Genomic DNA, 27858 nt, shown 5'->3' on the forward strand with positions numbered 1-27858 from the left:
CTTGTTCCTGATCTTAGAGGAAAAGCTTTCAGCTTTTCAGCATTGAGTATGTTGTTAACTGTGGCTTATCATATATGGCCTTTATTATGTTCAGGTGTGTTTCCTCTATACCTGCTTTGTGGAGAATTTTTATCATAAATGGATGTTGAATTTTGTCAAATACTTTTTCTGCATCTATTGAGATGATCATATTTTTTCTTTATTTTTTGTTTATGTGGTGTATCACATTTGATTTAAACCATCCTTGTATCCCTGGAATAAATCCCACTTGGTCATGGTGTATGATTACACCATGGTGTATGATTTAATTTATTGTTGAATTTGGTTTGTTAATATTTTGTTGAGGGTTTTTGCATCTGTATTCATCAGGGATGTTGACCTGTAATTTTCTTGTTTTGTGGCATCCTTGTCTGGTTTTCAGTATCAGGGTAATACTTTCCTTGTAAACTGTGTTTGGAAGAACTACCCCCTCTTCTGTTTTTGGCAAGAGTTTGAGAAGGATTGGTATTAGTTCTTCTTGGAATGTTTGGTAAAATTTATCTGTGAAGCTGCTTGGTCCTGGACTTTCGTTTGTTGGGAGGTTTTTGAATACTGATTCAGTCTCCTTGCTAGTGATCAGTCTGTTTAGATTTTCTGTTTCATCAGAGAAATAGAAAATATGAACTGCCATGTTGGACAGAGCAGAAGTATAGAACATTTCCATCATACCTGAAAGTTCTGTTGAGCAACACTGGTATAGAGTGGCCCATTCTCTGACCCTCTCTCAACACTGACTCCAGGTGCAGGAGTCACTGAATCTGTAAACTGAACAGAGACCCCCTCCTCCCCTAATAGGAGACTTCAGCTGCCAAAAGACCTGGAGAGGGTACTCAGGACCTGGGAGTGTCCTGGGCACCTTCCCAGCCTGCTTTCCTCTTGGGGCTTTGGGGGTGTCTGGATCCCACCCCTCCTGTCACTCCTCAGCTCATGACTGTAACTATTCCTAAAGGCAAATTTGGTTCCTGGTGGGAAGAATGTAGACTTCTTCTACCTGCAGAGAGTGGAGAAGATCTTCAGCAATTATCTGGGTCTGCTGTACTCACACTAAGATCTCAGGGAAGATTTGGTATGAGAAGCTGTTCAAGTTTCCTATGGCTGCTGTAACAAACTACCATAAACTTAGTGACTTACAGTAACACACATTTATTTTCTTGCTCTGGAGGTCAGAAATCCTAAATGGGTTGGCAGGGCTGCATTCCTTTTCCATCTTGTAGAGACCACCTGTATTCCCTGGCTTGTGGCTCCTTCCTCCATCTTTAAAGCCAGTGAGAACATCTTTAAATCTCTCTCTCTTTTTCTCTGACCTCTGCTTCCATCCTCACATCTCCTCTGACCCTGACCTTCCTGCCTCCCTCTTATAAAGAAGAACCCTTGTGATTTCATTGGGTCAATATGTATATTCCAGAATAATTTTTTCCATCTCCAGATCCTAACCTTACTAACATCTGCAAAGTCCCTTTTGCCATGTAAGGTCACATATTCACAGATTCTGAGGAGTAGAGCATGGACATCTTTGGGGCAGAGGCATTAATCTGTCTACCCCACAGGCCCAGGAGTCAAAGACTCTCTGCAACAGTTTTTCACCTGGACACTCAACCGTAGTGTCCAGTGTTCCCCTCCCTGCACACACTCACTTTATTGCTTTTATCTTTTGGATGCAGGAAGGACACAGATAGAGACCTTGAGAAGCTGGTTTTATGGTGTTATGTTGTATTCTGCAACTCCAGGGAGAGGAGGCATTCCCTTATAGAAAGGAAACATACCATTTCTGTTGCTTTGTACCTTGATTTTGTTGTTGTTGTTTTTGTTTTTCATTTAAATTTATTGGAGATAAAACTCTCCATCAATACCTAGAGATCGTGTCTTTCTTTTTTTGGCTTCATGCTTTTTCATTTCAGTAGTTTACTGAACCAATTTCCTATATATAGCAATTTGTGTTGTTTCCAATCCTTTGATATTATAAATAATGCTACAGTGAGTAACCTCGCTCTTGTCTTTTAGTATTTGTGTATCTTTCAAATAGATTCCTTGTAGTGTGATTGACAGGGAAATGATAAATGTTTTTGCATTTTGCTTGAGGATAACAAATTTCCTTCCACAGGAGTTCTATCCCAACAGTGTATGAGAGTGCTTTTTTCTACAGCCTTGCCAATGAAAGATGTGGTTGGTCCCCTGTGTCTTTGTTGATCTGACAGATAAGAAATGGTATCAGTGTAGTTGCAATCTGCATCTTCATCCTGTGAATAAGATCAATAATGATTCTACTGATTGAATTGGTAGTGGTGGAAACCAAATTAAACTGTGTCTCAGAGTGGGTGGGACATGAGGAAATGAGACAGAGAGTAAAAAAAAAGATGAGGGAGACAGACTGGGTGGTAACTAGAAAGAAAACTATGCCCTTAGGATAAATGTGTCTCACTACCAAAAACACTTTATTGAGTTTAAATGGTGTGAGGGAGTCCAGTAGAGTGGGAGAGCTTGAAGGGAAGGGTAAAGGAGAGAGAATCGATGGTGTCCAGCTCCTAAAAAGGCAGATGGAGTGGAACACAGAACAGAACTGCAGAGCCCAGTGTTATAGAGAAGGCAGGTCCTGGTTTATAACGAGAGAGGGAGGAAACCATGGTGCAGAATATAGTTTTGGTGGCAAGATACGAAGGGTGGATTCCTTCTCATGGAGATGACTTTGAGAAGTAAGGTGCAGGACCATCTGCTGAAAGTGAGGGTGTATTTGTTATGTATTGCTGCATGACAGAGCATCCCTAACCTTAGTGACTAAAACAATAATCATTTGCCATCTCTCACAGTTTTTGTCGTTCAGAATTCAGGAGCGGCTTAGCTGGAAGGTTCTGGCTTGGGACTTTCATGAGGCTGCAGGAGGTTATCAGCTGGGACTGCAGTCATCTGAAGGCTTGGCTGGTGCCGAAGGGTTCACTTCCAAGGAGGTTCCCTCACATTCTGGCACATCAGTGCTGACTGTTGGAGGGGACAGTTCCTTTCCAAGTAGGTCTCTCCACAGGGCTGCTTGAGTGTCTTTGAATATGGCAGTTGCCTTCCCTTAGAGCAAGCAGTTCAGAAGACTAAGCAGAAGCTACAGTGCCTTGTAGGGATCTACCCTCAGAAGTCATCTCCACAATTTTCTATTGGTCACACAGGTCAGCCCTGATTCAGTGTGGCTGTGAATACCAGGAAGCTTGGATCATTCAAGCTATTCAGGAAGCTGATAACCATAGAGGGAAAAGGTGAGGCTGTGTGAGATTTAAAGAGATAAGAGAAGGGTTCACGAGTAGGAAGTTACACTGACTTATAGAATTGCCCTGCGGTGTTGAGGGCTCTTTTCACGTTGCTGACCGTGCTTTTCTAGAGGTGGCAACATGACCACTCTTGTGCAGGTTGGTCTGCCCAGATGTTGCCATGAGCAGGCAGATGATTGGAACCATGCCTGGTTGGAGTTCTGCTGGGCCAGAGTGAAGGTAGGAGGTAGGGGTGAGGAAATTTGTTGAAATGAAGGACGGTGAGACCCAAGCTGGGAAAGTAAAAAATGAGGAGAGGAGGTGGCTCTAGCAGGAGGGTGGGAGAGTGTGTGGACTGAGCCCTTTGCGTGGGAGAAGAACACATGTAGTGAAAGAAAAACGTGAATGAGCAAGGTCGAAGTTTGGGAGATTGGCTTCAGAGAGAGAAATTTCTGAACTATTGTTGTAGGTGTAGAATCATGTCCGGTGATAACAAAGTCTAGGGTGGTGCCTGGGGAAGTGCGTGGCCAAGGTGGAATGAGGACAGACTCATAGTACTGTGAGGGCCACCCTCCTGGGCTCTGATGTCATTCGAGTGCGGTAGGATGGGAGGTTGAAAGAATATTGGGAGTCAGGGGCCAGAGTCTCCACTGAATGAGGGATTGTAGCTGGAAATGTGTTTGTGACAACCACGTGGATGGGAAGAATGTGCCCTGAGACTCAGTGAAGCTGAGGTTTTAAGATGGATGGAGAAGTAGCCACCATTGTGGGCAGAGGCAGACGCATTTTGAAGGAGGAAATGGTGGACAGGCTAAAGATTTGTCCTCAGTACCCTGGAGAGGGAAGTTGGTTGTGAACACTTTGTGCTTTCCCGTTTATTCCAGAGCCCTGTCCTGAGTGCACTGTGGGGATACGAGGAGGAGCATCCTCGTTCTTCTGCTCCCTGTTGTTCAGGAAAACTTACTGTCTGAATCACAGGATGGCGACCATGGTTCTGTCCCCCACTTTTGGTGAGTTTGAGGGTCAGCCCTCAGAGCCCAGGTGTTAAAGGCCCCTGCACCACAGAGCAGGTAGAGGGAAGGGACTGAGAAGTTGAGGTGGGTGTGTTACCCCAGGAACCTGGAGGTCATTGGTGCCTGACTCTGTGGTTCTTGGGATTTGGGACTTAGCTGGTTTGAGTGTCTCTGGAGATGTCACCTGTGTGGCGAATGTGTGGGAGCTTTTGAATTATACTTCTAATTCTTTCTATAAATTAAAAAAAAATAACAGTGGTGTCCTTTGGGGCTTCAGTTTCTTCATCTGCAAAATGGAAATAGTAGTCTTTTCCTCCAGCATGGGAGGGCGCTTGGCCCTTTTTTCTGGCTTTGGGTGAGACAGTGCTCTGTTCCGTTTTCCTGTGGAAGCTGGGTGTGGGTGTTTGGGTGTCGGTATGTGCTGTGTGTGGGAATAGTCATTTGTGTCTGTTGGGGATACAGTCAATCACAAGTAGGTGGGGGAGCCTCCAGATTTGTGAGTGTGAGAACAGGGGGCAATCCTGGATTCTTGGGACATTTCTTCTTCTCCAGCTCAGTCTTCCCCGTACCCAGCCTCTCACCAGAAAGGATGCACAGAGGAGGAAGGGTTGGCTAATGGCTTCCTGACAGACTGGTTACAGGTGAGTCAGATATTCCTGTTTCCAAATCATTATTCCTTTGACCAGAAGTTGGACTTGTTATCCTTCAGTGACCTGCAGCATCAGAGCCAAATCAGGTCTTTGGGCATCTGATGGAGGGTTTGAGGCAACCCAAACAGTGTTAGCATATGTCAGCATTTACTGCAATGTAGAGCCTCCTCCAGGGTCACTGTCTACACCATGTTCTGCTGAGAGGTTTTGTTTTTTGTTTTTTGTTGTTGTTTTTTTAATTTTATTGAAGTATAGTTGATTTTCAATGTCATGTTAATTTCTTCTGTGTAGCAAAGTGACAGAATATATGTGTGTGTGTGTGTGTGTGTGTATATTCTTTTTCATATTCTTTTCCATTATGGTTTATCACAGGATATTGAATATAGTTCCCTGTACTATACAGTAGGACCTTGCTGTTTATCCATCCTATATATAATAGTTTACCTCTGCTAATCCCAAACTCCCAATCCTTCCCTCCCTACTCTCCTCCCCCTTTGCTGAGAGTTTTAAGGGGAAGCTAAGGAAAGACATGACTGTGTCCTAAACTCAGGCAATTGGTGATGGCCATTAGGGCATCATTCATCCATTTACCAAGTACTTCTCTGATTTCTGCAATGTCCTAGGCCTATGCTCATCCTTTGAGATTGAGGGGAATTCGATTGCAGGATGTCACAGTCTCACTGGGAAAGAAAATCACCTGTGTGTTAGAGGTACATTTAACATTGGGGGTGGGCATGAATAGACAGGAGAAGAGAGTTCAGGGCTGACCCTAGGAGCAGTTGAGAGCAGAGATCAGAACCCTGCCCATACAGCTTCTGCTTTGGATTCCCTGTTCCTACTCCTCTCTCATCCTTGGCTCTTTTCCTGTCCACATTGGTGGGGTTGGTCCTTGGCTAAGCCATGATGTTTGTGGTGGTTTAGGACTTGGTGACTTTTGAGGATGTGACTGTGGAGTTCACCCAGGAAGAGTGGGCACTGCTGGACCCTTCTCAGCGAACACTGTACAAAGATGTGATGCTGGAGAACTGCAGGAACCTGGCTTCACTTGGTAAGCGTGACATCATTCCTGCATTTATTTAATGACTCAGGTAACAAGACTTTTTTAAAATTGAGGTATCATTCACATAACATAAGATTCACCATTTTAATCATTTTAAAGTATGCAGTTCAGTGGCTTTTTTTTTAATCTTTATTGGAGTATAATTGCTTTACAATGGTGTGTTAGTTTCTGTTTTATAACATAGTGAATCAGTTGTACAGTGGCTTTTGATAAATTCACAGTGTTGTGCATCACCCCTAAAACCTGTACCCATTAAGTGGCCAGTACCTGTTACCTTCCCCACTCCCCACTACTGGCAACCACTAATGTGCTTTCTATCTCTGTGGATTTGCCTATTCAGAGCAGTTCATATCAATGGAATCATAAAATGTGTGATCCTTGTGTCTCATTTCTTTCAAGCAACTTAATGTTTAAAGGTTTAGCTATGTTGTAGCATGTATAGTTTCTTTATTCCTTTTTATGACTGAATAACATGCTCTTTTATGGGTATACCACATTTTGTTTATCCGTTCATTTGGTTGATAAACATTTGGGTGGTTTCCACTTACTGCCTATTGTAAATAATGCTGCTTTGAATATTTGTGTACAAGTCTTTGTTCAAACACCTATTTTCAATTCTCTCCACTATGTATCTAGGAGTGGAATTCTGGGTTATAGATTACTATGTTTAGCTTTTTGAGGAACTGCCAACCTGTTTTTTACAGCAGCTGCACCAATATATGAGCGTTCCAGTTTCTCCATATCTTCCCCAACATTCGCTTTTTTTAATATAGCTATCCTCCTGGGTATGAAGTGGTATCTCACTGTTGTTTTGATTTGCATTTCCCTAATTACTAATGGCACTGAACATTTTTTTCATGTAATTATTGGCTGTTTGTATATCGTTTTTGGAGAAATGTCTATTCAAGTTCTTTGCCAATTTTTTAATTGGGTTATCTTTTTTGTTTCTGGGTTTTAGAGGTTTATTATATTCTGAATACTAGATCCTATTTGTAAATGATTTCTTCCATTGTATGGTATCTTTTCATTTTCTTGATAGTATCCTTTGATACACAAGTTTTAATTTTGACGAAGTCCAATTTATGTACTTTCTCCTTTTATTTCTTGTGCATTTGGTATCATACCTAGTTATTGCCACCATGGTCCTGAAAATTTAGCTCTATGTTTTCCTCCAAAAATTTTATAGTTTTACCTTTTCAATGAAATCTTTTTTTTTTTAATGAAATCTTTTATCTATTTTGAGTTAATTTTTATATGGCTTAGGAGAAATTATCAGCTTCATTCTTTTGCATGTATTAATCCAGTTGTCCCAGCATCTTTGTAGAAAAGACTATTCTTGCCCCCATTGAATTGTTTTGGCACAATTGTCAAAAATTATTTGACCATAAAATGCGAGTTTATGTACTCTCAATTATTTTCCATTAATCTGTGTTTAGCATTGTGCCAGTACCACATTACCATTGCTTTGATGTCAGTAAGTGTGATTCCTCCTATTTGGTTCTTTCTCAGGACTGCTTTGTTTATTCAGGATGCCTTGCAATTCCATATGAATTTTAGGATCACCTTTCCATTTATGTAAAAAAAGCTGTTAGAAATTTGGTAGCGATTTCATTGAATCTGTAGATGATTTTGGTTATTATTGTCATAACAATATTAAATTTTTCAATACATATCCTCTGTTGCTTATTTTTAATTTGCTGCTGTTGTGGTCAGAGTAGATACTTTGTATGATTTTATTGTTTTTAAATTTATTTAGACTTGTTTTGTGGACTAACATGTGCTCTATTCTGGAGCATGTTTTCCATGCACTTGAAATGAATGTGTGTTCTGTTTTTGGGTGAAGTGTTTTATGTCTGTTAGGTTTAGTAAGTTTATAGGATTGTTTAAGTCCTCTGTTCCCTTGTTGGTCTTTTAACTAGTTGTTCTACCCATTATTAAAAGTGGGCATTGAAGTCTGCAACTATTATTGTAGAACTCTATTTCTCCCTTCAATTCTGTCAGTTTTGAATTTGTATATTTTAAGCCTTTGTTGTTAGGTACGTATATGTAATTATTATATCTTCTTGATTAATTGATCTTTTAATCATCATATATTTTGTTGTGTCTTGTAAAAATTTTTGTCTTAAAGTCTGTTTTGCCTGATATTAGTATAGTCACATTCTCTCTTTTTTAGCTGTGGTTTATATGGAATATCTTTTTCCACTTGTTGACTTTCAACCTGTTAGTGTCTTTAGATAGAAAGTAAGTCTCTTATAGATAGCGTATAATTGATTATTTTCTATCCATTCTGCCAAAATCTGCCTTTTAATTGGACAGATTAGTCTGTTTACATTTAATGGAATTACTTATAAAGAAGGACTTAGTTGTGTCATTTTGCTGTTTGTTTTCTACATGCTTTATATCATTTTTATTCCTCAGTTTCTCCATTATTGTTTACTTTTGTGTTAGGTATTTTCTAGTGGACCATTTTGATTCCCTTCTCATTTCTGTTTATATTTTTTAGTTATTTTCTTAGTGGTTGCCTGAGGGATTGCAATTATCATTTTAATTTTAAGCAATCTATTTTGATTTCATATCAACTTATTTCAACAGTATACAAAAAATTAGCTCCTGTATAGCTGTGCCCCTCCTTATGCTGTTTTTTGTTTGTTTTTTACAAATTATAACTTCATACATTGTTTCATTAACATGGATTTATAATTTTTAGTTCAGACATTTCTCTTTTAAATCATATTAGAAAAAAAAGAGGAAAGTTACAAACCAAAAATAAACAATTGTTTTTGACTTTTATATTTACCTATTTATTTTCCTTTATTGGTGTTCTTTATATCTTTGTGTGGATTTGAGTCAGTATTCATTGCCCATTCGTTTCAGCTTGGAAGTCTCCTATTAGCATTTCTTGTAGGATAGATATGTTAGTGACAAACACTCAGATTTTGTTTATAGGAATGTCTTCATTTCTTTATTTTCAAAGGACAGAATTTTTGGTTCACTTTTTTTTTTTTTTTTTAAGCAGCTTGAGTATATTATCCCAATGCCTGTTGCCTCTGTGGTTTCTGATTCAAAATTATCTGTTACTCTCACTGATGATCCTGTGCACATGATGAATCTCCTCTCTCTTGCTGCTTTCAGGATACTCTGTCTTTGTCTTTCCAGAGTTTGATTATGTGTTTCAGGATGGATTCTGACTCTTTGAATTTATCCTGTTTTGGGTTTGTTAAGCTTCTTGGTTGTGTACATTTATGCCTTTCATCAAATTTGGGGAAGTTTTTAGCCATTATTTCTTTAAATATTCTTTCTGCCTGTTCTTCATTTAAGGGACGCCTATTATGTGTATGTTGGTATGTTTAATGGTATCCCGTGGGTCTTTTAGGTGCTGGTCATATTTTGTTTATTCTTTTTTTCTTTCTGTTTTTCAAACTGAGTAATATAAGTTGTCCTATCTTCATGGCTACTGATTCTTTCTTCTTGCTCAAATCTGTTGTTGAACCACTCTTCTGAATTTTTCATTATAGTTATTGTACTTTTCAATTCCATAATTTCTGTTTGGTTTCTTTTTATAATTTCTGTCTCTTTAAGATGTTTTCTGTTTGGTCAGAATTTGTTCTTATGGTTTCCTTTAGATCCTTAAGCATATTTAAAACAGTTGATTTAAATTCTTGGTCTAGCAAGTCCAATGTTTGGACTTCCTGAAGGATAGTTTCTACTAAATTTGGGTTTTTTTTTCCTGTAATGGCCCATACTTTTGTGTATTGGCCTGCCTTATAATTTTTTGTTGTTGAAAACTAGACATTTGGAATATTACAACATAGTAATTCTGGAATCACATTTTTCCCCATCCCTAGAGTTTGTTGTTGTTGCTGTGGTATGTATGTTTAGTGATATTTCTGAACTCATTTTTGTAATGTCAGTATTTGTTGTATGTGGCCACTGAAGACTCTGTTCTGTTATCTTAATGGTTAGCTAGTGATTTATCAGATTTCCTTGAACACTTGGAACAAAAAATAAAAAACTCCTAGTCTCTCTATACAGGGGCATACCTTCAAAATCAAGCAGTTTATAACTCTGCCTTAGTTTTCACTTCCTGTTTGTGCAGAGCCTGAAGGTCTGCCAAAGGTGAGGACTTAGTGCCCTCTCATGTCTTTTCTGAGCATGTGCCCAAGCCTGGGTATGCACATGGCTTTCTAGATTCAAAGAAATATGAGGGAGCTTTTCAGAAAGCTTTTCAAAAATTCCCCCAAACATTTTATTCTATACTTTTCCTCCAGGCTTCTTGGTTTGCCTTTTGCTTTCCTTTGTTGTTTCCACTTGCCTCAGGCAGTAGTGGCTAATATATTGCCTTTTAATGTCTTCAGCACATGCCCACTGGGTAACCAGCTCAGCCTTCAGAGAGTTTGGGGTTAGATAAGTAAAGGCAAGCTCTTTGAGCCAGTCCTTCAGGGAGCCACCAGAAAGGTCAAAACAAACAACCATAGCTTGTTGAGAATAAGGTCCATCCTACTCCCTCTAGTACTAGGAGTTGTCTTCAATGTCACAGCCAAAGCAAGGAGTAGAGGATGAGGCAAGGGTCAGTTAAAATGTCAGCTGTTTTTTGTCTTTGATTAAGCATTTTCCTGGTTGCTGTAGACTTTTGATAAGTTTTCAGAGTTGTGATAAAGTTGTTCTGACAGTTTTTATCAGTTTATTCACTGTTTTCATAGAGAGGGGGACTTCTGAAGTTCCATATTCCATGATTTTCATTGTCATCATTTTTCACAAGACGTCAAGCATGTGTCTGTTTCTGGGTCTGTTACTGGGGTGTAGGAATACAGTGATGGAGACATGGTCCCCATGCTCATAGAGCTTTCTGTTTAATTCCTTCCCTATGAACTGAATATTTCCTTACCCTGACTTTATATTTTCCATATGTAAAAGCTTTATAGCTTTTGAAGTGTGTATTTAAACTTGGGCATGATTCCCCCACACATACCGCCACCACTAAATGGAAGATATTAACTACTTGATGACCATGAGCACATAGCCCCAGGCCTCCTGGAGCCTAAGGACTGATAAAGTTAACCCTTGTGGCACCACCCTGTTCCCTCATCATCAGCCAATCAGAATTGTGCACGATCTGATCATGTATCTTGCAACTCCCCTGCCCCCCGCCACCTGACTTTTAAAAATGATTTGCCAAAACCCTTCAGGGAGCTCGAGGCTTTTTAGGGCATGAGCCACCTCGTCTCCTTGCATGGCCTTGCAATAAACCTTTCTCTGCTCCAAAATAAATAAATAAATAAATTTTTTTAAAAACTTGGGCATGGACTTTGGACCTATGTGTGCCCTGTCACCTGGATATTGAATGAGTTGCTCGTATTTTTGTTTCCTGAGAGTTACTATATTCATTAGAATTTAGATGTAATTATTTCATTGCTCCCAAAGCCACACTTGCCCGTCTTCAGAATTCCTGGCTTCAGTTTCATGCAGTTGCTTGTCACTTGCACAGCCCCCCTATAACACGGCTTTTTTCCGCAAATAGGGTATCATGTTGATAAACCCAGTCTGATCTCCCAGTTGGAGCAAGAAGACAAGGTGATGACAGAGGAAAGAGGAATTCTTCCAGGCACCTGTCCAGGTGAGCACTAGGAAGATATGAGAAATAGTCTTTTTGAGGAATAGCTCTAGCCAATGATTCAGGGCATGGGAGTATTACATTTGGAAATGGCAATCAGGGAACTTTGTAAAATGTCCTTTTTTTCTGACAGAGATGGCCATGAACATTTGTTATGAGCTTCCTCATGCACCTTCTTTCTTTCCTCTTTAACTTTCTGTTCAACATTTCATACTTTACTTTGGACTCAGAGGGGGGAAAAATAAAGACGTCTCTTTTCCTTTTTAAATTTAAGTCTCATATGAGCTCTTTGTCCAACTCCTTCCTACTTTACCTTCCTGATAATTCCTCCCTTTGTAAATCTCTGATCAGTCCTAATCCTTTTAGAATCCTTTTTTAATACCTGTAATTTGAATACTCATATCCCTTTCATTGCAAACTTGCTCAAAAACCCTAATCCCTCAGTCTGTCTATACTCGTGTGTACTTTTGTGTTTCTTTTCTCCATCAGCTTAAATTTCTTTTCAATTTGTTTCAGATTTGGAGACGGTACTTAAAGCAAAATGGTTAACTCCTAAGAAGCATGTTTTTAGAAAAGAACATTCTAATGGTGTAAAAGTGGTAAGACTAACATGGTTGATTGCTGTTTTTTCACAGTAGGAGAATTCCATAAGTTAGAAAAGCCACAGAATAAACAGGAGAGTCATTAAAGGGAAATGTCATTTACATATGAGATAATGGTGTCTCAGAAAAGATACTGTAAATCAGTTGTGAATTTGGAGAAAACTATAAATTAACTCCAGACTTGTTTCTTTACTGAGAGTTTCCACAAGTAAATATTTCCTTAAATGTGATGAAAATATTGACTGTTGAACTATAAAGTGGTCTTAAATTTATCAGAAAATGCTCTATGAATATGATAAGGACTTGTGGCAATGTGTCTGTCTCTCTTTTTTTAACTTCTAAGAGCTCAAAGTGGGCAGAAGCCCAGTTTGACAGGCATTTAAAATAGGTAACCAAAACATCAATTATAATAATGTAACAGAATTCCTGGGAGAGAGAATTTGTATAACAGCATTGAATATTAAAAAAATATTATAAATTATACTTTTCATTCATCTCTTAACAGGAGAGAAGTCATCTGGGAGTGAAACTCAATGAATGTAATCAGTGTTTTAAAGTCTTCAGCACAAAATCTAACCTTACTCAGCACAAAAGAATTCATACTGGAGAAAAACCCTATGACTGTAATCAGTGTGGCAAATCCTTCAGCAGTAGATCCTACCTCACTATTCATAAGAGAATACATAATGGGGAGAAGCCCTATGGATGCAATGACTGTGGGAAAGCCTTCAATGATCCTTCCTCCCTCAGACTGCATGTGAGAATCCACACTGGAGAAAAACCCTACGAATGTAACCAGTGTTTTCATGTCTTCCGCACTAGTTGTAACCTCAAAAGCCACAAGAGAATTCATACGAGGGAGAATCACCATGAATGTAATCAGTGTGGCAAGGCCTTCAGCACGAGGTCCTCCCTTACTGGGCACAACAGTATTCATACAGGAGAGAAACCTTACGAGTGCAGTGATTGTGGGAAAACCTTTAGGAAGAGCTCATATCTCACACAGCATATGAGAACTCATACTGGAGAAAAACCCTATGAGTGTAATCAGTGTGGAAAATCCTTTAGCAGTAGCTTTTCTCTTACTGTGCACAAGAGAATTCATACCGGTGAGAAACCCTATGAATGCAGTAACTGTGGGAAAGCCTTTAATAATCTCTCAGCTGTTAAGAAACATGTAAGAACTCACACTGGAGAAAAACCCTATGAATGTAATCATTGTGGGAAATCTTTCACCACTAACTCTTACCTTTCTGTGCACAAGAGAATCCATAATAGGTGGATATGACTACAATAACTGGGAAAGCATTCACTGATTTCTTATCTCTCAGACAACTTGTGATAACTCACGCTTAGATGTATGAGTTATCTGTTGCTGCATAACAAATTTCCCTTCAAAACATAGTAGCTTTAAACAGCAAACATTTATTATCTATAGGTCAGGAATTCAGAACCAGCTTAGCTGTGTAGTTCTAGCTCAGGAACTCTCATTAGGTTGTAGTCAAGATGTCAGCAGGAGCTACTGTCATCTACTTTACTGCTGGCTGAGGAGTCCACTTCGAGAATAGCTCAGTCACATGCCTGGCAAGTTAGTGCTGGTTGTTGGCAGGGAACCTTCATTTTCTCACCATGTAGGACTCTCCACAGGGCTATGTGTCTTTATGATGTAAAAGCAGGTTCCTCCCAAAGCATTTGATTTAAAGAAGAGCTAATGCAGAAACCACAGTGTCTTCTACGACCTAGTCTCAGAAGGACATATCATCACTTCTTCCGTATTTTAATGGTCACACAGACCAATCCTGATACAGTGTGGGAAGAGACCATACTCAGTATGAATACCAGGAAACAGATTGTTCGGAACCATCTGAGCAGTTTTCCATGAAATCACTGATGTAAGGCCTTCAGGAGACCCTCATTCTTTCAGTCTGTTCAGTATGAAGTAATATTTAATAACTCTCATGTTAATTCACCCGTGAAAGAAACCTCATGAGTCCCGTCTTTGTGATAAGCTTTCAGCTCAAATTCACCCTAATGTACACAAAAGATTAAGTATTGTGGATAAATCTGAGGAATACAGTGGTGATATCTAGGGAGTCATGTGACAATTCACACTAAGGGGAGAGTCCTATGAATATCATCAGAATGTAGAAGTCTTCAGGGACACTCATCCCTTAGAACACACATGAGGAATCACTACAGAGCAACACTCACTCATATAAGGAATGTGGAAAACCCTATAGCACAAGAGTTTACATTACTGAACAGAAGATGAAGAGATTCCGAGTGCAAGTACTATGGGAAAGCCTTCAGTGTTCTCTCAACTTTTAAGAGATACGATGATTTATTCTGGAGAGAATGTCCCATTGAATGGCATCAGTACTGGAAGGCCTTCCATTTTCCCACATTCCTTAAACTGAAAAGTCGTTGCAGAGAAATTTGTGAGTATAAAGAATGAGGGAATGCCTTTAATGATACCTCTTATGTTAGGAAAGCTATGAAATTCCTGGATGCAAAACCTGTGGATTAATTTTGGGAAATCTTTCGGTGAGTCCTGTCTGTTGACTTCTGAGAAGCCACGCAGGTGGGGAACCCTAGAAGATACTCAACATGAGATTGCCTCAGCTCTTCTCTGAGTGGCCACAGAATACTTTAAACTGGGAATGAAAAGTGTAAATATTATGAGCATGGGATTACCTTTATCAGTGTCTCATCCTTAGGGTGGGGCAACTAGCTCTTTAATTTTCAGTCTTTGCTTAAGTATAAACATTTATGTCTATAGCTATACCCTAAGATAAACCTTAAATTATGTTCCATAGTTTTATATGTAATATGTTTATCATCATTTACTCTAAAAATATTAACACATCGCATATTTATAAAGGTATATCTGATTATCTCCTGAGTGATTTAGTTTATCCTAGTAGAAATTAGACTATATTTGCTACATACCTTTTTCTAATTTAATGACATTTTTATCAAGTAAGTGGACTTTATGATGTTCAGATACTGTATGTACATTCAGGTTGGTTTTTATTTTTCTTTCAAGCTCATTTAGTGATAGATGTGAATTAAAGTCTTCCACCGTTGTTACGGATTGACAAATTCTTCTTGGTAATTGTCATTTTTTCTTTATGTATTTTGATGTAAATAGGTACATAAATGGTTAGGTATTGTTTTGTGAATTGTTCTTTTTTATGTAGGGGCCGTATTTTTTCATAGCAACGTATTTCAACACAATAATAAACGGTTTGGGGCTTCCCTGGTGGCACAGTGGTTAAGAGTCCACCTGCCAATGCAGGGGACACAGGTTCGTGCCCCGGTCTGGGAGGATCCCACATGCCATGGAGCGGCTGGGCCCATGAGCCATGACCACTGAGCCTGCGCGTCCGGAGCCTGTGCTCCGCAACGGGAGAGGCCACAACAGTGAGAGGCCTGCATACCGCAAAAAATAATAATAAATATAATAATAATAAATGGTTGAACATTTATATAGCTCTTCCCAAAGACCACGCACTCTTCTAAATGCCTTATGGATATTAACTTAGTACTCAGTATAAGCTTAAGAAAGGTGGACTATTAATATCCCATTTTGCAGATGAGAAAACTGTCATGGTACACTTACATTACTTGCCTAAGTTCACTGGCTAGTAAATGGTAGAGCCCATATTTGAATCCAGACAGTCTGTGCTCTTAACCACTAGCCTATTTATTGAGTGTATTCTATATGCCAAGCACTGTTTGAGACACTGGTGTCTATAGCAATGAATGAAACTCAAGTTTTGCCATTAAAATACATCCTAATGGTTTTCCCTACAGAAAAATCCAGAAAGTATGTTGTTATAAGTGTGATGTAGAAAACGAAAGCAGTGTAAGATAGTTAAAGGGGATTGGGATCCTGCTATTTTATGTAGAATCGGAAGGAAAAGTCTCTTAGTTAAGGTGCACTCGCATAGAGACCTTAATGAGTTGGAACAGTGAGTCACATGAATTCGTGTGGCAAGAGCGGTCTTAGCATATGCCGAGGCCCGCACCACGGAGGCCAGTGTGAACAAGCTGGGGATGGTGAGGGGGTGGGAGAAGAAAAGACTTGGTGGATCCTGCTCTTGTTGGGTTTTATGGGTTATTGTTAGGACTTTCCCTTATACTTTCAATGAGTTGGCCTCTTAGAGCCCCAACAGGAAACAGCTGGGACGTTCAGACTAGGGCAGTTCAAGTAGAGTTTTCATAAAAGGGCTACTTACAGAGTAGTGTAGGAAGGATGTATCAATAGAAAGACCACAAAAGGCGGTTGGTATCCAGTAGCTGGTAAAGGCAGTGCTCTAACACCCGTAAGCCTGAAGGGGCAAGGGGAGGGAATGCTTATTGAAATCCAGAGATAAGAGAGGAGAGAATCATATTCCAGGAGCTGAGAGGATGACAGGGGTGGTGTCCAGACCCAGGTTCTGCAAGAAATAGCCAGTGCCAGACTTCAGTCTATTTCATCCTCCTGTTTCATGCCCAGGCTCCCCATTGACTAAACCCAACCAGAAGCTATAAGTCAAGAAAGCCCATTGGTACAGTTCATACTGACTAACCTTCTAAGGTGCAGCAAGGTAGCGTAAGTGGGTTCTCTGTGGGGGAAGAAAACCAGAACTGCTCACCCCTATTGCTTCTTAGAATCTACTCTTAACAGTCACCTGGGTGGAAACTTCATGTCCCTACCCAGGAATTCCATCAACTACTCTAGCATCCTGGGTGCTGTCAAAGTGCTGATATACTCACATCTGTGGTCTAAACTAGTCTCCTCCACAAGTGTTCTTCAAGATGGATATGGGGTTCTTGGGAGGAAAGTGCAAAAAATAACCTAAACGTCCTGGTTCCCAGAAGGCGAACACTCCCACTGGGAGGCAAAGAACCCCATTGAACTTTATGGCTGCTATGAGGCCAGCACACAAGGAAAGACGTCACCATGGCTTTTGGCATGGGTAATTAGTCCTGTCACCCAGAAGATGTGGGTTTTCTATTACACAGTGAGGGCAAAGAAGAAAACATTCGAATTCAGGTAATCCAATGAGATGTCTCTTGATATTCTTTTCCCAATTTTATTGATGAACAAGTGTAGCAGCTCTATCCTGAGAAAGGTATGGTGACCAGGTGTTCAGACTCCTCGATGATCTGGATCATCCCGCCAGGTAAGCCACCTAGACCAGCGGAGATGCTAGTCAAGGGTGAAAGGAACGTAGGGTAGGGTAGGGTAGTAGAGGAAAGTGATGTGTCAGTTGCAGCTGATGCTTAGAACAGCTGAGAATAGCTGCTGTGGACAGTTGTCTGTAGTTCGTCCCATTTATCTTTCTCTTGGAAATGTCTCCAGGCAACAAGAGCAACCAGAATCCTATGTGCATTCACTGTAAGAAGCAAGTACATCTGAGCGGCATCATTGGAGGACCATAAGGGAGACCAGTATATTTCCCAGTTTCTTCTTTTAGGACTAAGTCACTTCCCCAGCTGCTGGAAGTGTTGGCTGCTAATGGCTCATGCTGACAGCCTCTCTGGGAATTCCCTTGGGCCAAAGAAAAGTGCGACACCTAAGATTATGGCAACTCTCCAGGGGCCAGTCCACTTCCAATGACTGGTTCATTTGCGGGGTACAAAGGTACAATTACTTTGCCTCAATTTGAGACACCCCTGAAGGGTCAGCCTCAGCTCGGGAACTCCCCATGGGATCAAGGGTAGTCTTCATTCTTAAGTTATCACAGTTCAATCTCTTATTCTGCTCAATCCTGGTTCTCTAGAGATAGATACCTTAGGCAAGTGACAAACTTTTCATGCCAAAGTTTTTTCATCTGTAAAATGGAAACAATAAGAGTGCCTACTTTTTTAGACATATACTAAGGATTCAATCAATACATGTAAAACACTTAAGAGACTTCCTGGTGTATAGGAAACGTATATTTATTTCATCTTTTATTATGAATTAATTAAAATTCACTGTGGGATTATACTGAGCAAAATAAGCCACACTCAAAAGAGTAAATATTGTACAGTTATATTTGTATGTATTTCAAGGACAAGCAAAAAATCTGTGATAGGAAAATAATCAGAACAGTGGTTGCATTTAAGCTCAGGTTGTGAGGGAGGGGCAGGGATTGACTGAAGAGACATGAAGGGACTTTATGGGGTGAGGAGAGTGTTCTGTATCTTAGTAGCAGCATAGGTATATGCATTTGTCAAAACACACTGAACTGTACACTTAAGGTCTCTACGTTGTACTGCACGTAACATACCTAAATTTAAATCAGAGTTGTGCCAAGTGAAAGGAGCCAGAGACAAAAAGACATTTATTGTATAATTCCATTGTATGACATTCTGGAAAAGGCAAAACTTTAGGGAAGGACAAATCAGTGGTTTCTAGGGGCAAGGAGTAAGAGAGGGGGGTGACCACAAAGGGGCAGAACAAAGGGATTTGAGAGTGATGAAATTGTTCTGTCACAAATGTGTTGATGTTCATGTGTGTATCATGTTCAGTCGTGACTGTGTTGATTGATCCATAACTCTAGCATTTGCCAAAACCTACAGAACTGTACCAACCACCACAGAGAGTGAATATTACTATGGGTTTACAAAGAAAAAGTAATCCCCCAGATAGGGGAGGGAGTGCAAACTATAACAAATGAACCTAACTGTATGACAAATGAATAACATAACCACAACGAACAGGGCAAAAAGGAAACCAAATTTACTTTAGAAGACTGTTTTGACTGGATACTGTAAGGTTGAATACAAAAAGAACTGTCCAGAAATTCTGTACTCTAGTTTTTAAAAAATTGTTTTTCAGATGACACGCATTAGCACTTCTGAAACTACTTTGTGTGTATACTAGTGTTGAACAACTAAGTAAATAGTAGAAAATGAGAACTAATTAATCACTGTCAAAGAAAGATGCTTTAAAAACACATTAAACCGGGCTTCCCTGGTGGCGCAGTGGTTGAGAGTCCCCCTGCCGATGCAGGGGACACGGGTTCGTGCCCCGGTCTGGGAAGATCCCACATGCCGTGGAGCGACTAGGCCCGTGAGCCATGGCCACTGAGCCTGTGCGTCCGGAGCCTGTGCTCCACAATGGGAGAGGCCACAACAGTGAGAGGCAAGCGTACCGAAAAAAAAAAAATGGGAGCAGAGGAATTGAATAGACATTTTTCCAAAAAAGATATACAAGTGGCCAACAGGTATGTGAAAATGTGCTCGACATTACTAATTATCAGAGAAATGCAGATCAAAGCCACAAGACATCACCTCATACCTGTTAGAATGACTAGCATCGAAAAGAGATAACAGGGACTTCGCTGGTGGCTCAGTGGTTAAGAATCCACCTGCCAATGCAGGGGACATGGGTTCGAGCCCTGGTCCAGGAAGATCCCACATGCCACGGAGCAACTAAGCCCGTGCGCCACAACTACTGAGCCCACGTGCCGCAAGTACTGAAGCCCATGCGCCTAGAGTCCATGCTCCACAACAAGAGAAGCCACGGCAATGAGAAGCCCGCACACCACAGCAAAAGAATAGCCCCCGCTAGCCGCAACTAGAGAAAGCCCGCATGCAGCAACGAAGACCCAACGCAGCCAAAAATTAATTAATTTTTTAAAAAAGAGAGCGGAGAGGGGAACCCAGATTAAATACTCTGGGAGCTTTCTGGAGCAAGGAAGGGCCCACCCTTACATCCCACCACCCCACTCCTGCATTGTGAGCAGCAAAATGACGTCATAGACCAGCGGCCCCGCCCCCTCTCCCTCTCTCCGCCTGTGCTTGCCCCAGGCCTGGCCTCAGCCTTTTCTCTCCACACCCCCCTCACCCCAGAGGAAAGTGGGCTACCTTGCCAAGCAACCCACGCGACCACTTACAGCCATGGATCCAAATCGGGGCAACCCCCCGGGGCCCCAGACCTCCCCAGAGGCCCCCAAGCCTAGCCCGAACCCCTGCTCAATCCTGGCGAACAATACCATGCCGCAAGAACCCCCCAGCTTGGTGGGCGACAGGTTGCCCCCAAAGACCCGGGCGGTGGTCATCGACATGGGCACAGGCACCTGTAAGGTGGGCTTCGCGGGGCAGGCCCGGCCCACCTACACCGTGGCCACCGTCGTCGGCTGCCAGCCCAAGAAGTCGACCACCACCGGGCCGCCGGTGCTGGAGGCGTTCATCGGCGAAGCAGCCCGCGCTCGCCCTGAGCTGATGCTGGTGCAGACCGTGCGGAACGGCATCGTGGTGGACTGGGACGCAGCCGAGCTGATCTGGCGCCACATGCTGGAACACGACCTCCTCGTGAACCCCCGGGACCACCCGCTGCTGTTCTCCGATCCGCCCTTCAGCCCCACCACCAACCGCGAGAAGCTGGTGGAGGTGGCTTTCGAGTCACTGAGCTCCCCCGCCATGTATGTGGCTTCCCAGTCAGTGCTGTCCGCCTACGCGCACGGGCGGGTCAGCGGGCTGGTGGTGGACACGGGCCACGGGGTCACCTACACGGTGCCCGTCTTCCAGGGCTACAACCTGCCTCACGCCACAGAGCGCCTGGACCTGGCGGGCACCCACCTGACCGCCTTCCTGGCGGAGATGCTGCTCGGCTCCGGCTTGCCGCTGGGGCAGCATGACCTGGACACGGTGGAGAACATCAAGCGCCGCTACTGCTATGTGGCCTCCGACTTCCTGAAGGCACAGGCCCGGCCCGAGGAGGAATGCCGCCAGACCTTGAAGCTGCCTGACGGGCGGATGGTCACGCTGGGCAAAGAGCTGTTCCGGTGCCCTGAACTGCTGTTCAGCCCCCCCGAGATCCCAGGGCTGTCGCCCGTGAGCGTCCCCACCATGGCGAAACAGAGTCTTCAGAAGGTGCCGCTGGAGTTGCGGACCGATTTGGCCCAGAACGTGCTGCTCTGCGGGGGCTCTTCACTCTTCACCGGGTTTGAGGATCGCTTCCGCGCTGAGCTGCAGCGCGGTTTGCCCCCAGAGGCCCACGTGGTAGTGGCGGCCCAGCTCACCAGGAATTTCTCCGTGTGGATCGGCGGCTCCATCCTCGCCTCGCTGAGCGCCTTCAAGTTCTGCTGGGTCTTGCGGGAGCAGTACGAAGAGCAGGGGCCCCACGTCGTGTACCGCAAATGCTGCTGACACGGCCAGGGGTGGGTGTGGGCGGTGCGGGGTTGGGGCGAGTTATGGGCGGTAAAGTTTCTGCTACCCAGATGGCTCCGTCCTGCCTTCCCCCAAGGCCGGGCCCAGTCCACTGCTGGACCCACCCAGATGCGCCTGGCTGTGACCCCACAGACACACCCGCCCTGGTGGACTACCTCCCAAGACATCCCTGGTTCTGCCCTGCTTTGACTCACCTCCCAGGAACCATCCCCTGAGACACCCCAGTTCTGACTCCCTGACCCTCCGTCCCCCACCATCAACCCCCCTACACACACACACACACACACACACACACACACCACCACCACCACCATGTGCTAACCCTGTCAAACCCATCTCCCACAATCCTAGTCTCCCACCACACTCGGGTTGGGATCTCCTTCCCAAGCCCACCCCAAAACTATCCCTGGTTCTCAGCACCCCAAATCCACCCACTCTTTGGTTTCCTGGGTCTGATTATCCAAAGTTCTCTGACACCCTGATGTTCTGAACATCCCCCCACAAGTGCTGCATCCCCACACCACCACAAAGATCCAGAATCTGACCCTCAAGGGTCTCCCCTACAACAGCACACTAAAGGATCCCCCAGTGTTCAAAGTCCATCCCCCAAGTTCCACCCTCCTCCAAAGCTCTGACCTCCCCACATGATTCGTTTCCCCAAACTCCTTCCATCCAGATGCTCCCACAACCCATCCCCCATCTTTACCCCCAAAGAACACCAAGTTCTGAGACCCCCAAAGCCCCCAGGATGGCCCCCTCTGCTCTCAGCCCACCCCCCACCCCCACTCTGTAACTCCCCCAGAAATACTCCCACGTGATTTCTCAGTGCGTCTCCTGACCCCATTCCTCAGCTCCTGGAATATCCTCCCAGGAAGGCTACGGCCCCCAGGACCATCATGTGATGACCCCAGTAATGCACCTGTGTTCTGAATCCCCCAACTCCCTCCCCAAAGACATTTTCCCAGGGTTGCCCTCTGGTGAACCCCAGGACACCCCATCCTGGTGTTCTCAGGCTCCCGGAACTCACCCCCAGGACCAGCCACAAGGTCCCATCCCATTAGTTGAGACACCAACAGCCAGTGACATTTACAAGGACTGCCCGGCGCAATGTGACCCTGAGGCAGATACCCCAGGTGGGGGGTCCCCCTGGACACTGGCTCCCTCCTGCCAACCCCACACAAGTCTCCAGTGCTAGTTGTCCTGGGCTGTCCATCCCCACCGCCTTCCATCCACTAGTGTTTCATTCCAAGTTCGCCCCATCTCCCCAGACCTCTCTCGGCATATTCCTACTATGCCACCCCAGGGGCTTTCTCTGGGACCTGCCCTGAGGATGTCCTATGAAGCCTCTACTACCCCACCTGCAGGGTGGAGGGGCTGGACATTCTCCCCACAGGGTATCCTCAGTCCCCTCTCCCTGCTCTGCCCTTATCCTCAGCCACCGAGGCCCCTGCTGGAGGCAGGACCCTTTGCCTTTATGCCGTCTAGCCCAGCCCAGTTAATGTCAGGATCCCTGGCCAGCAGCCTGGACACATCTTCCCAATGTAGCAACAAAATAAGCCTGAGCTGTCAGAGCTTATCCACGTTCATGCTGGGTCCAAGGGATCATTCATTCATTCATTCATTCAAACTGTCAATGCTTACTGAACTTCACTCACAGGCTTTGTCTCTCCCTGAGTCCTTCTGTGTGTCTCTTTGGTTTTGGTTTTTATTTGTTCACTTGATGTGTTTTTCTCTCTGACTCACCTGCCAGCACTAGTTCTTATGCAGGAATTTTCCAGCGTGGAAACTCCTATATTCATGGAGCGTGTGAGCCCACCGCACTCCCCCATCTGCCATCAGGCAATGGGAGGGAGTGAAGGCCCTGGTCATCCCCACCCACCCTGTACCACTGTGTCCTGGGCAGTGGCTCCAGCCCCCTCACAGGCCAGTGGGTGGTCCTCAGCTGAGAGGACAGCCTCACAGACAGGCTCAGATCCCCATATCACAGGCATGCAAGGTTGGACCCCCTGCCTTGCCTTCCCTCCCGCAGGCAGCCTCAACCTGTAGAATCAGCAAGATCTCCCAGGAGGTTATGAAGTGGTGAGGGGAACTGTTCATTCTTCCCACCAGGGGGCAGCACCTCCAAGCACAAGGCCTTAAGGGCAGAGACGAATTTGGAACCACGATGGCTGCAGCAAACTTGGCATCCCAGACCCAACCCAAACCATGATGTCAGGGCACTGCCAGTCACACACGCACAGAGAAGGGATGTGGGACAGGCTGAGTCTCAGAAGTCACAGGAAGTGAGGAGGATGCAGAAACCCCTGCCACCCTTGGGCTGCTGGGAAACCCAAAGGACACTCACTTAGACCAGACTAAGTTTCCCCCAGTTCCAAACCTTCCCTGGGATAGAGATTTCCTCTGCAACCCTCTGGAAATGTGCCCCCCATTTGCACACTCCCAGGGATGGGGAGCTCACTACTTCAAGTCTGTGTTAGAAATCTCAACTCATGGACTTCCCTGGGGACGCAGTGGTTAAGAATCTGCCTGCCAGTGCAGGGGACACGGGTTTGAGCCCTGGTCCAGGAAGATCCCACATGCCGTGGAGCAACTAAGCCCGTGCGCCACACTACTGAGCCCGCGCACCTAGAGCCCATGTTCCGCAACAAAAGAAGCCACTGCAATAAGAAGCCCGTGCACCGCAATGAAGAGTAGTCCCCGCTCACTGCAACTAGAGAAAGCCTGCTCACAACAACGAAGACCCAACACAGCCCAAAATAAATAAATTAATTTTTTAAAAAATCTCAAGTCATCCCAGGAGTCTTAGGTAAACCTCTGCAGTCTGCTTGCCACCCCCCATCCAGAGCACTGAGAGCACCAGAGACCCTGAGCCCCCCCACTCAGGCCCACATGCACCCCTGGACTCTACTCTCTCCCAAACCCAACATCCTCAAGTTTTTCCATTTCTGGCTTTAAGTCACTCACGCACCCATTCCACAAACATTCACTGGCCACCCACTACATGCCCGGCACCGTGCTCAAATCTAAGGAAACCACAGCGATCAAGAAATGGGGTCTCAAGAAACCACAGTGAACAAGAAATGGGGTCTCAGCCTCCCAAACCCTCCTCGGAAGGTCTGACCAGGTCACTTCTTCCATCAACTTCCAACTGCCTGATATCTGTTCCACACACTGACCCACAAGTCCTTTCCTTCTTATGGCCTGAAAAGCACACACTTCCTTCCCACCCCAGCCCAGGCCTCTTCATTGCTCACCTGGAGGATTGTGGGAGCCTCCTCCCTGGTGCCCTGGTCACCTCTCTCACCCTCTGGAAGGCCCTTGCAGAGGATTTCTGCAAAGCATAACTTAGAACCCTCTGGTGGAAAACAAAACCCAAGTTCTTATGATAACTCTGAATCCTCTGCCAACCTCTCCAGACTTCTCCTTGACTTTCCCTCCCACCACCTTCACCCCCAACACACCAGTTGCCTTTCTGTTCCTCAAACATACTGTTACGGGCTGCATGTGTCCCCCCCAGAATTCCTATGCTGGAGATTGGGCCCTAATCCAATATGACAAGTGTCCTTATAAAAAGGGGAAATTATGACAACACACACAGAGGGAAGGCCATGTGAGGACACAACAAGAAGACAGCCATCTACAAGCCGAGGAGAGAGGCCTCAGAAGAAACCAGCCCTGCCAACACCTTGACTTTGCATTTCTAGCCTCCATAATTGTGAGAAAATGAATGTCTGTTGTATAAGCCATCTAGTCTGTAATCTATTTTGTTATGGCAACCCCAGTAGACTAAGAGAGATTTTACCAAGTGTGGTTCGGAAGGTAGTTATAATGCCAGCTACAACCATGTGGCCAATTACAGAAATGAGGACTATAACTGTCATGAGTACTTCTCTCTTGTTTTTTATGAATATGTGTGTATATTACATATATACACACATATGTATGTATATGTATATATATATATAAACCAAATATCTTTGTGTTCTTCCCTCTTTTATCTCCATATCATGTAACATAAGATGTATTGACTTTATAGCATAGTATTTAAATATTGTTCACTTTACATCCTAGTATTTAAATTAGGGTATCAAAGAGAAGGGTAAACGTAACTCAATTACTTTATCTCCTCACCCTGAACAATGTTAAGACAAATGACAATTCAAAAAATAAATTAAATAAATTATAAGTAATTTTTAAATGACAAATGGAGTAAACTACAGTTCATAACACAAAGGGACAGTGTCCATAATATATAAAGAGCTCTTGGAAACAATCAATAAGAAAAATATTACAACAGTCCATGGAAAAGTTAAAAAAGGATATTAAATTTGAGCTCACAGAGAAAGAAACACAAATGGTTCTTAGTCACAAGAGAAGATTCTCAATCTCATAAGGGAAATGAACTTTAAAACTACACTGCACTACCATGTTTGTTTAATCCGTCAGATTGGCAGAGATAAAAAGGTTTGATAACTCCCCAGGTTGGTGAGGCTCTGGGGAAACTGGCACTCTCTTATTCTGATGATGCAGAAGGAAACTGGTACAAACCCTTACGCAGAACAAATGGTAATATCTACCTAAATGACAAATACACACACCTTCCAAGCCAGCTATCACACTTCCAGGAATTTCTCCTTCAGATACACTCACTCGTATGTGAAATGACATCAGTGCAGTTATCCACTGCACGGTGCAGCACTTTATTGTGGCAAAACATAGGAAAAAACATTATGTGTTGCCAACGTTATGTGACCATCCATGGAAACTGGTTACATAAATGTCATTCAAACATAGAGTAATACTACACAGCTCTTAAAAAGGAACCAGCAAGCTCTGTTCACTGACATGGACTGCAAGACAACATATATTTTAAGTGAAAAAAAAGAAGGCCCAGAATGGTATGTTACCATTTATGTAAAAAAAAAAAAAAAGGATTAAAGGGATATGTAGATATTTGCTTGGAAATGCCTAGAATATCTCTAGATGATCTCACAAGAAATCTGACTGGTGGCTACTGCTAGACCAGAATTTTTCCAGTTTTATTTCATTATTACGCTTCAAGGAACAATCATTTTTAGACTTTTTTTTTCTTAATTGTCCCATACAAAAGTTTAACACAACAAAGGTACTATGTATCTATACTATATCTATACATATATAGTCTGTGTATACCTGTGCTTTATACATAAACAGGTTTTTTTGCACACACCCCTAAACCAATTTTCACTCCTTTGGGGACAATATCATCTCCACTGAGGATTGATGCTCTTGGGGAGGTGACCAGGGAGCCTTTGCAAAGTGGGGAGGAGACTGCTCACTGCCTGCCCTTGTGAAGTACAGTAAGTCCCTTACATACAGACAAGTTCCGTTCCAAGAGCACGTTCGTAAGTCAAATTCTTTTGTAAGTCCAACAAAGTTAGCCTAAGTACCCAACTAACACAATCGGCTGTATAGTACCATACTGTAAAAGGTTTATAATACTTTTCACACAAATAATACATAAAAAACAAACAAACACACAAAATAAAGGAAACATTTTTAATCTTACAGTATAGCACCTTGAAAAGTACAATAGTACCAGCTACATCACCACTACATTTACGCTTGCTTCCAGACATCCTGGGCTTGAAATAAAGATACAGTACTGTACAGTAAAGTACACAAAGCACTTGTAGAGAATGAACACACATGAATGAACACACATGACAATGTACGTCAGACACGTGAACTAACTTACGTGATTGGACATGAGAACGCACGTTCGCATCTTTGAAAGTTCCTTTGTACGTAGGGGACTTACTATATTAAAATTTTGAAACATGTAAATATGTTTTTGGGGAGTGAAGTAGAAAAGAACAGCTTTATTGCTTTGCCAGGTGAAGGGGGCCACAGGGGGCTAATGTTCTCAAAACTGTGTGTCCCTATGAATATATATTTTTTAATATGGAAATTTATTTTAGGTTCCTCTGGTGTCCACCCAGGTAGCTCTGTTTTCTCTCTCTCTCCCTAGCTGTGATCCTCTGATTTGTTTGATTCCTTGTCAATGGATGATGTCAATGGATGGTGTCTCCCGCCTCAGCCTTGAGTTTGGGGAGGACAGAGGCCCCATGTGTATATGTACCCAGCGCACAGTCATGCCCAATAAACGTTTGTTGAATGACTAAATGAATAAGCTGTGACTTTGGCTGAGCTAAGAGGAATCCTCCTACATAGGGACCCCTCTTCCTCTCTTCCTCCTGACACTGGAGTCATAGAGACCAGGGTTCTAGCATCATCTCTTCACATGCTGTACGACCTTGGACAAGTAACCAGACCTCTCTGAGTCTCACTCAACGCACCTGTAAAGTGAGGGTGACATCAGTGCTCACTGCAGGGAGGCTTTATAAGGGTTAAGTCAGATCATACAGGTGCTCTGGGAAGTATGGAAGGATACATGTCAAACTGCCATTGTCTTTGGGGCTGTGAGGAGGGACGGGAGTTTTTGCATTTACTCTGTATATCAA

At 43.3% G+C, this 27858-nt stretch overlaps 2 protein-coding genes across 4 annotated transcripts in view; both read left to right on the top strand.

Moving 5' to 3' along the window:
* Nucleotides 1–15308, top strand: part of LOC132517661 (zinc finger protein 699) — a 67824-nt gene extending 52516 nt beyond the window's left edge. For 2 of the 3 annotated variants that reach the window (XM_060145288.1, XM_060145287.1), the window contains 6 exons: nt 4154–4279; nt 4835–4923; nt 5854–5980; nt 11511–11606; nt 12120–12202; nt 12711–15308. In XM_060145288.1, the coding sequence (XP_060001271.1) occupies nt 4249–4279; nt 4835–4923; nt 5854–5980; nt 11511–11606; nt 12120–12202; nt 12711–13493 (1209 nt within the window). In that variant the 5' untranslated portion in view covers nt 4154–4248 and the 3' untranslated portion in view covers nt 13494–15308. The remainder of the gene's footprint in view (nt 1–4153; nt 4280–4834; nt 4924–5853; nt 5981–11510; nt 11607–12119; nt 12203–12710) is intronic. The other variant, XM_060145289.1, reaches the window with a different exon arrangement.
* Nucleotides 15309–20083: 4775 nt separating this feature from the next.
* On the top strand, nt 20084–21334 carry ACTL9 (actin like 9). The gene has a single exon (XM_060146691.1). It carries the CDS (start codon nt 20084–20086, stop codon nt 21332–21334), a length of 1251 nt encoding a protein of 416 aa, XP_060002674.1.
* The last annotated feature ends 6524 nt before the right edge of the window (nt 21335–27858 follow it).

Source organism: Lagenorhynchus albirostris, chromosome 3 (assembly GCF_949774975.1).
Source record: "Lagenorhynchus albirostris chromosome 3, mLagAlb1.1, whole genome shotgun sequence".
Taxonomy (NCBI): domain Eukaryota; kingdom Metazoa; phylum Chordata; class Mammalia; order Artiodactyla; family Delphinidae; genus Lagenorhynchus; species Lagenorhynchus albirostris.

Coding starts and splice junctions, on each gene's coding strand:
- ACTL9 (XM_060146691.1), top strand. CDS start 20,084: ATGGATCCAAATCGGGGCAACCCCCCGGGGCCCCAGACCTCCCCAGAG.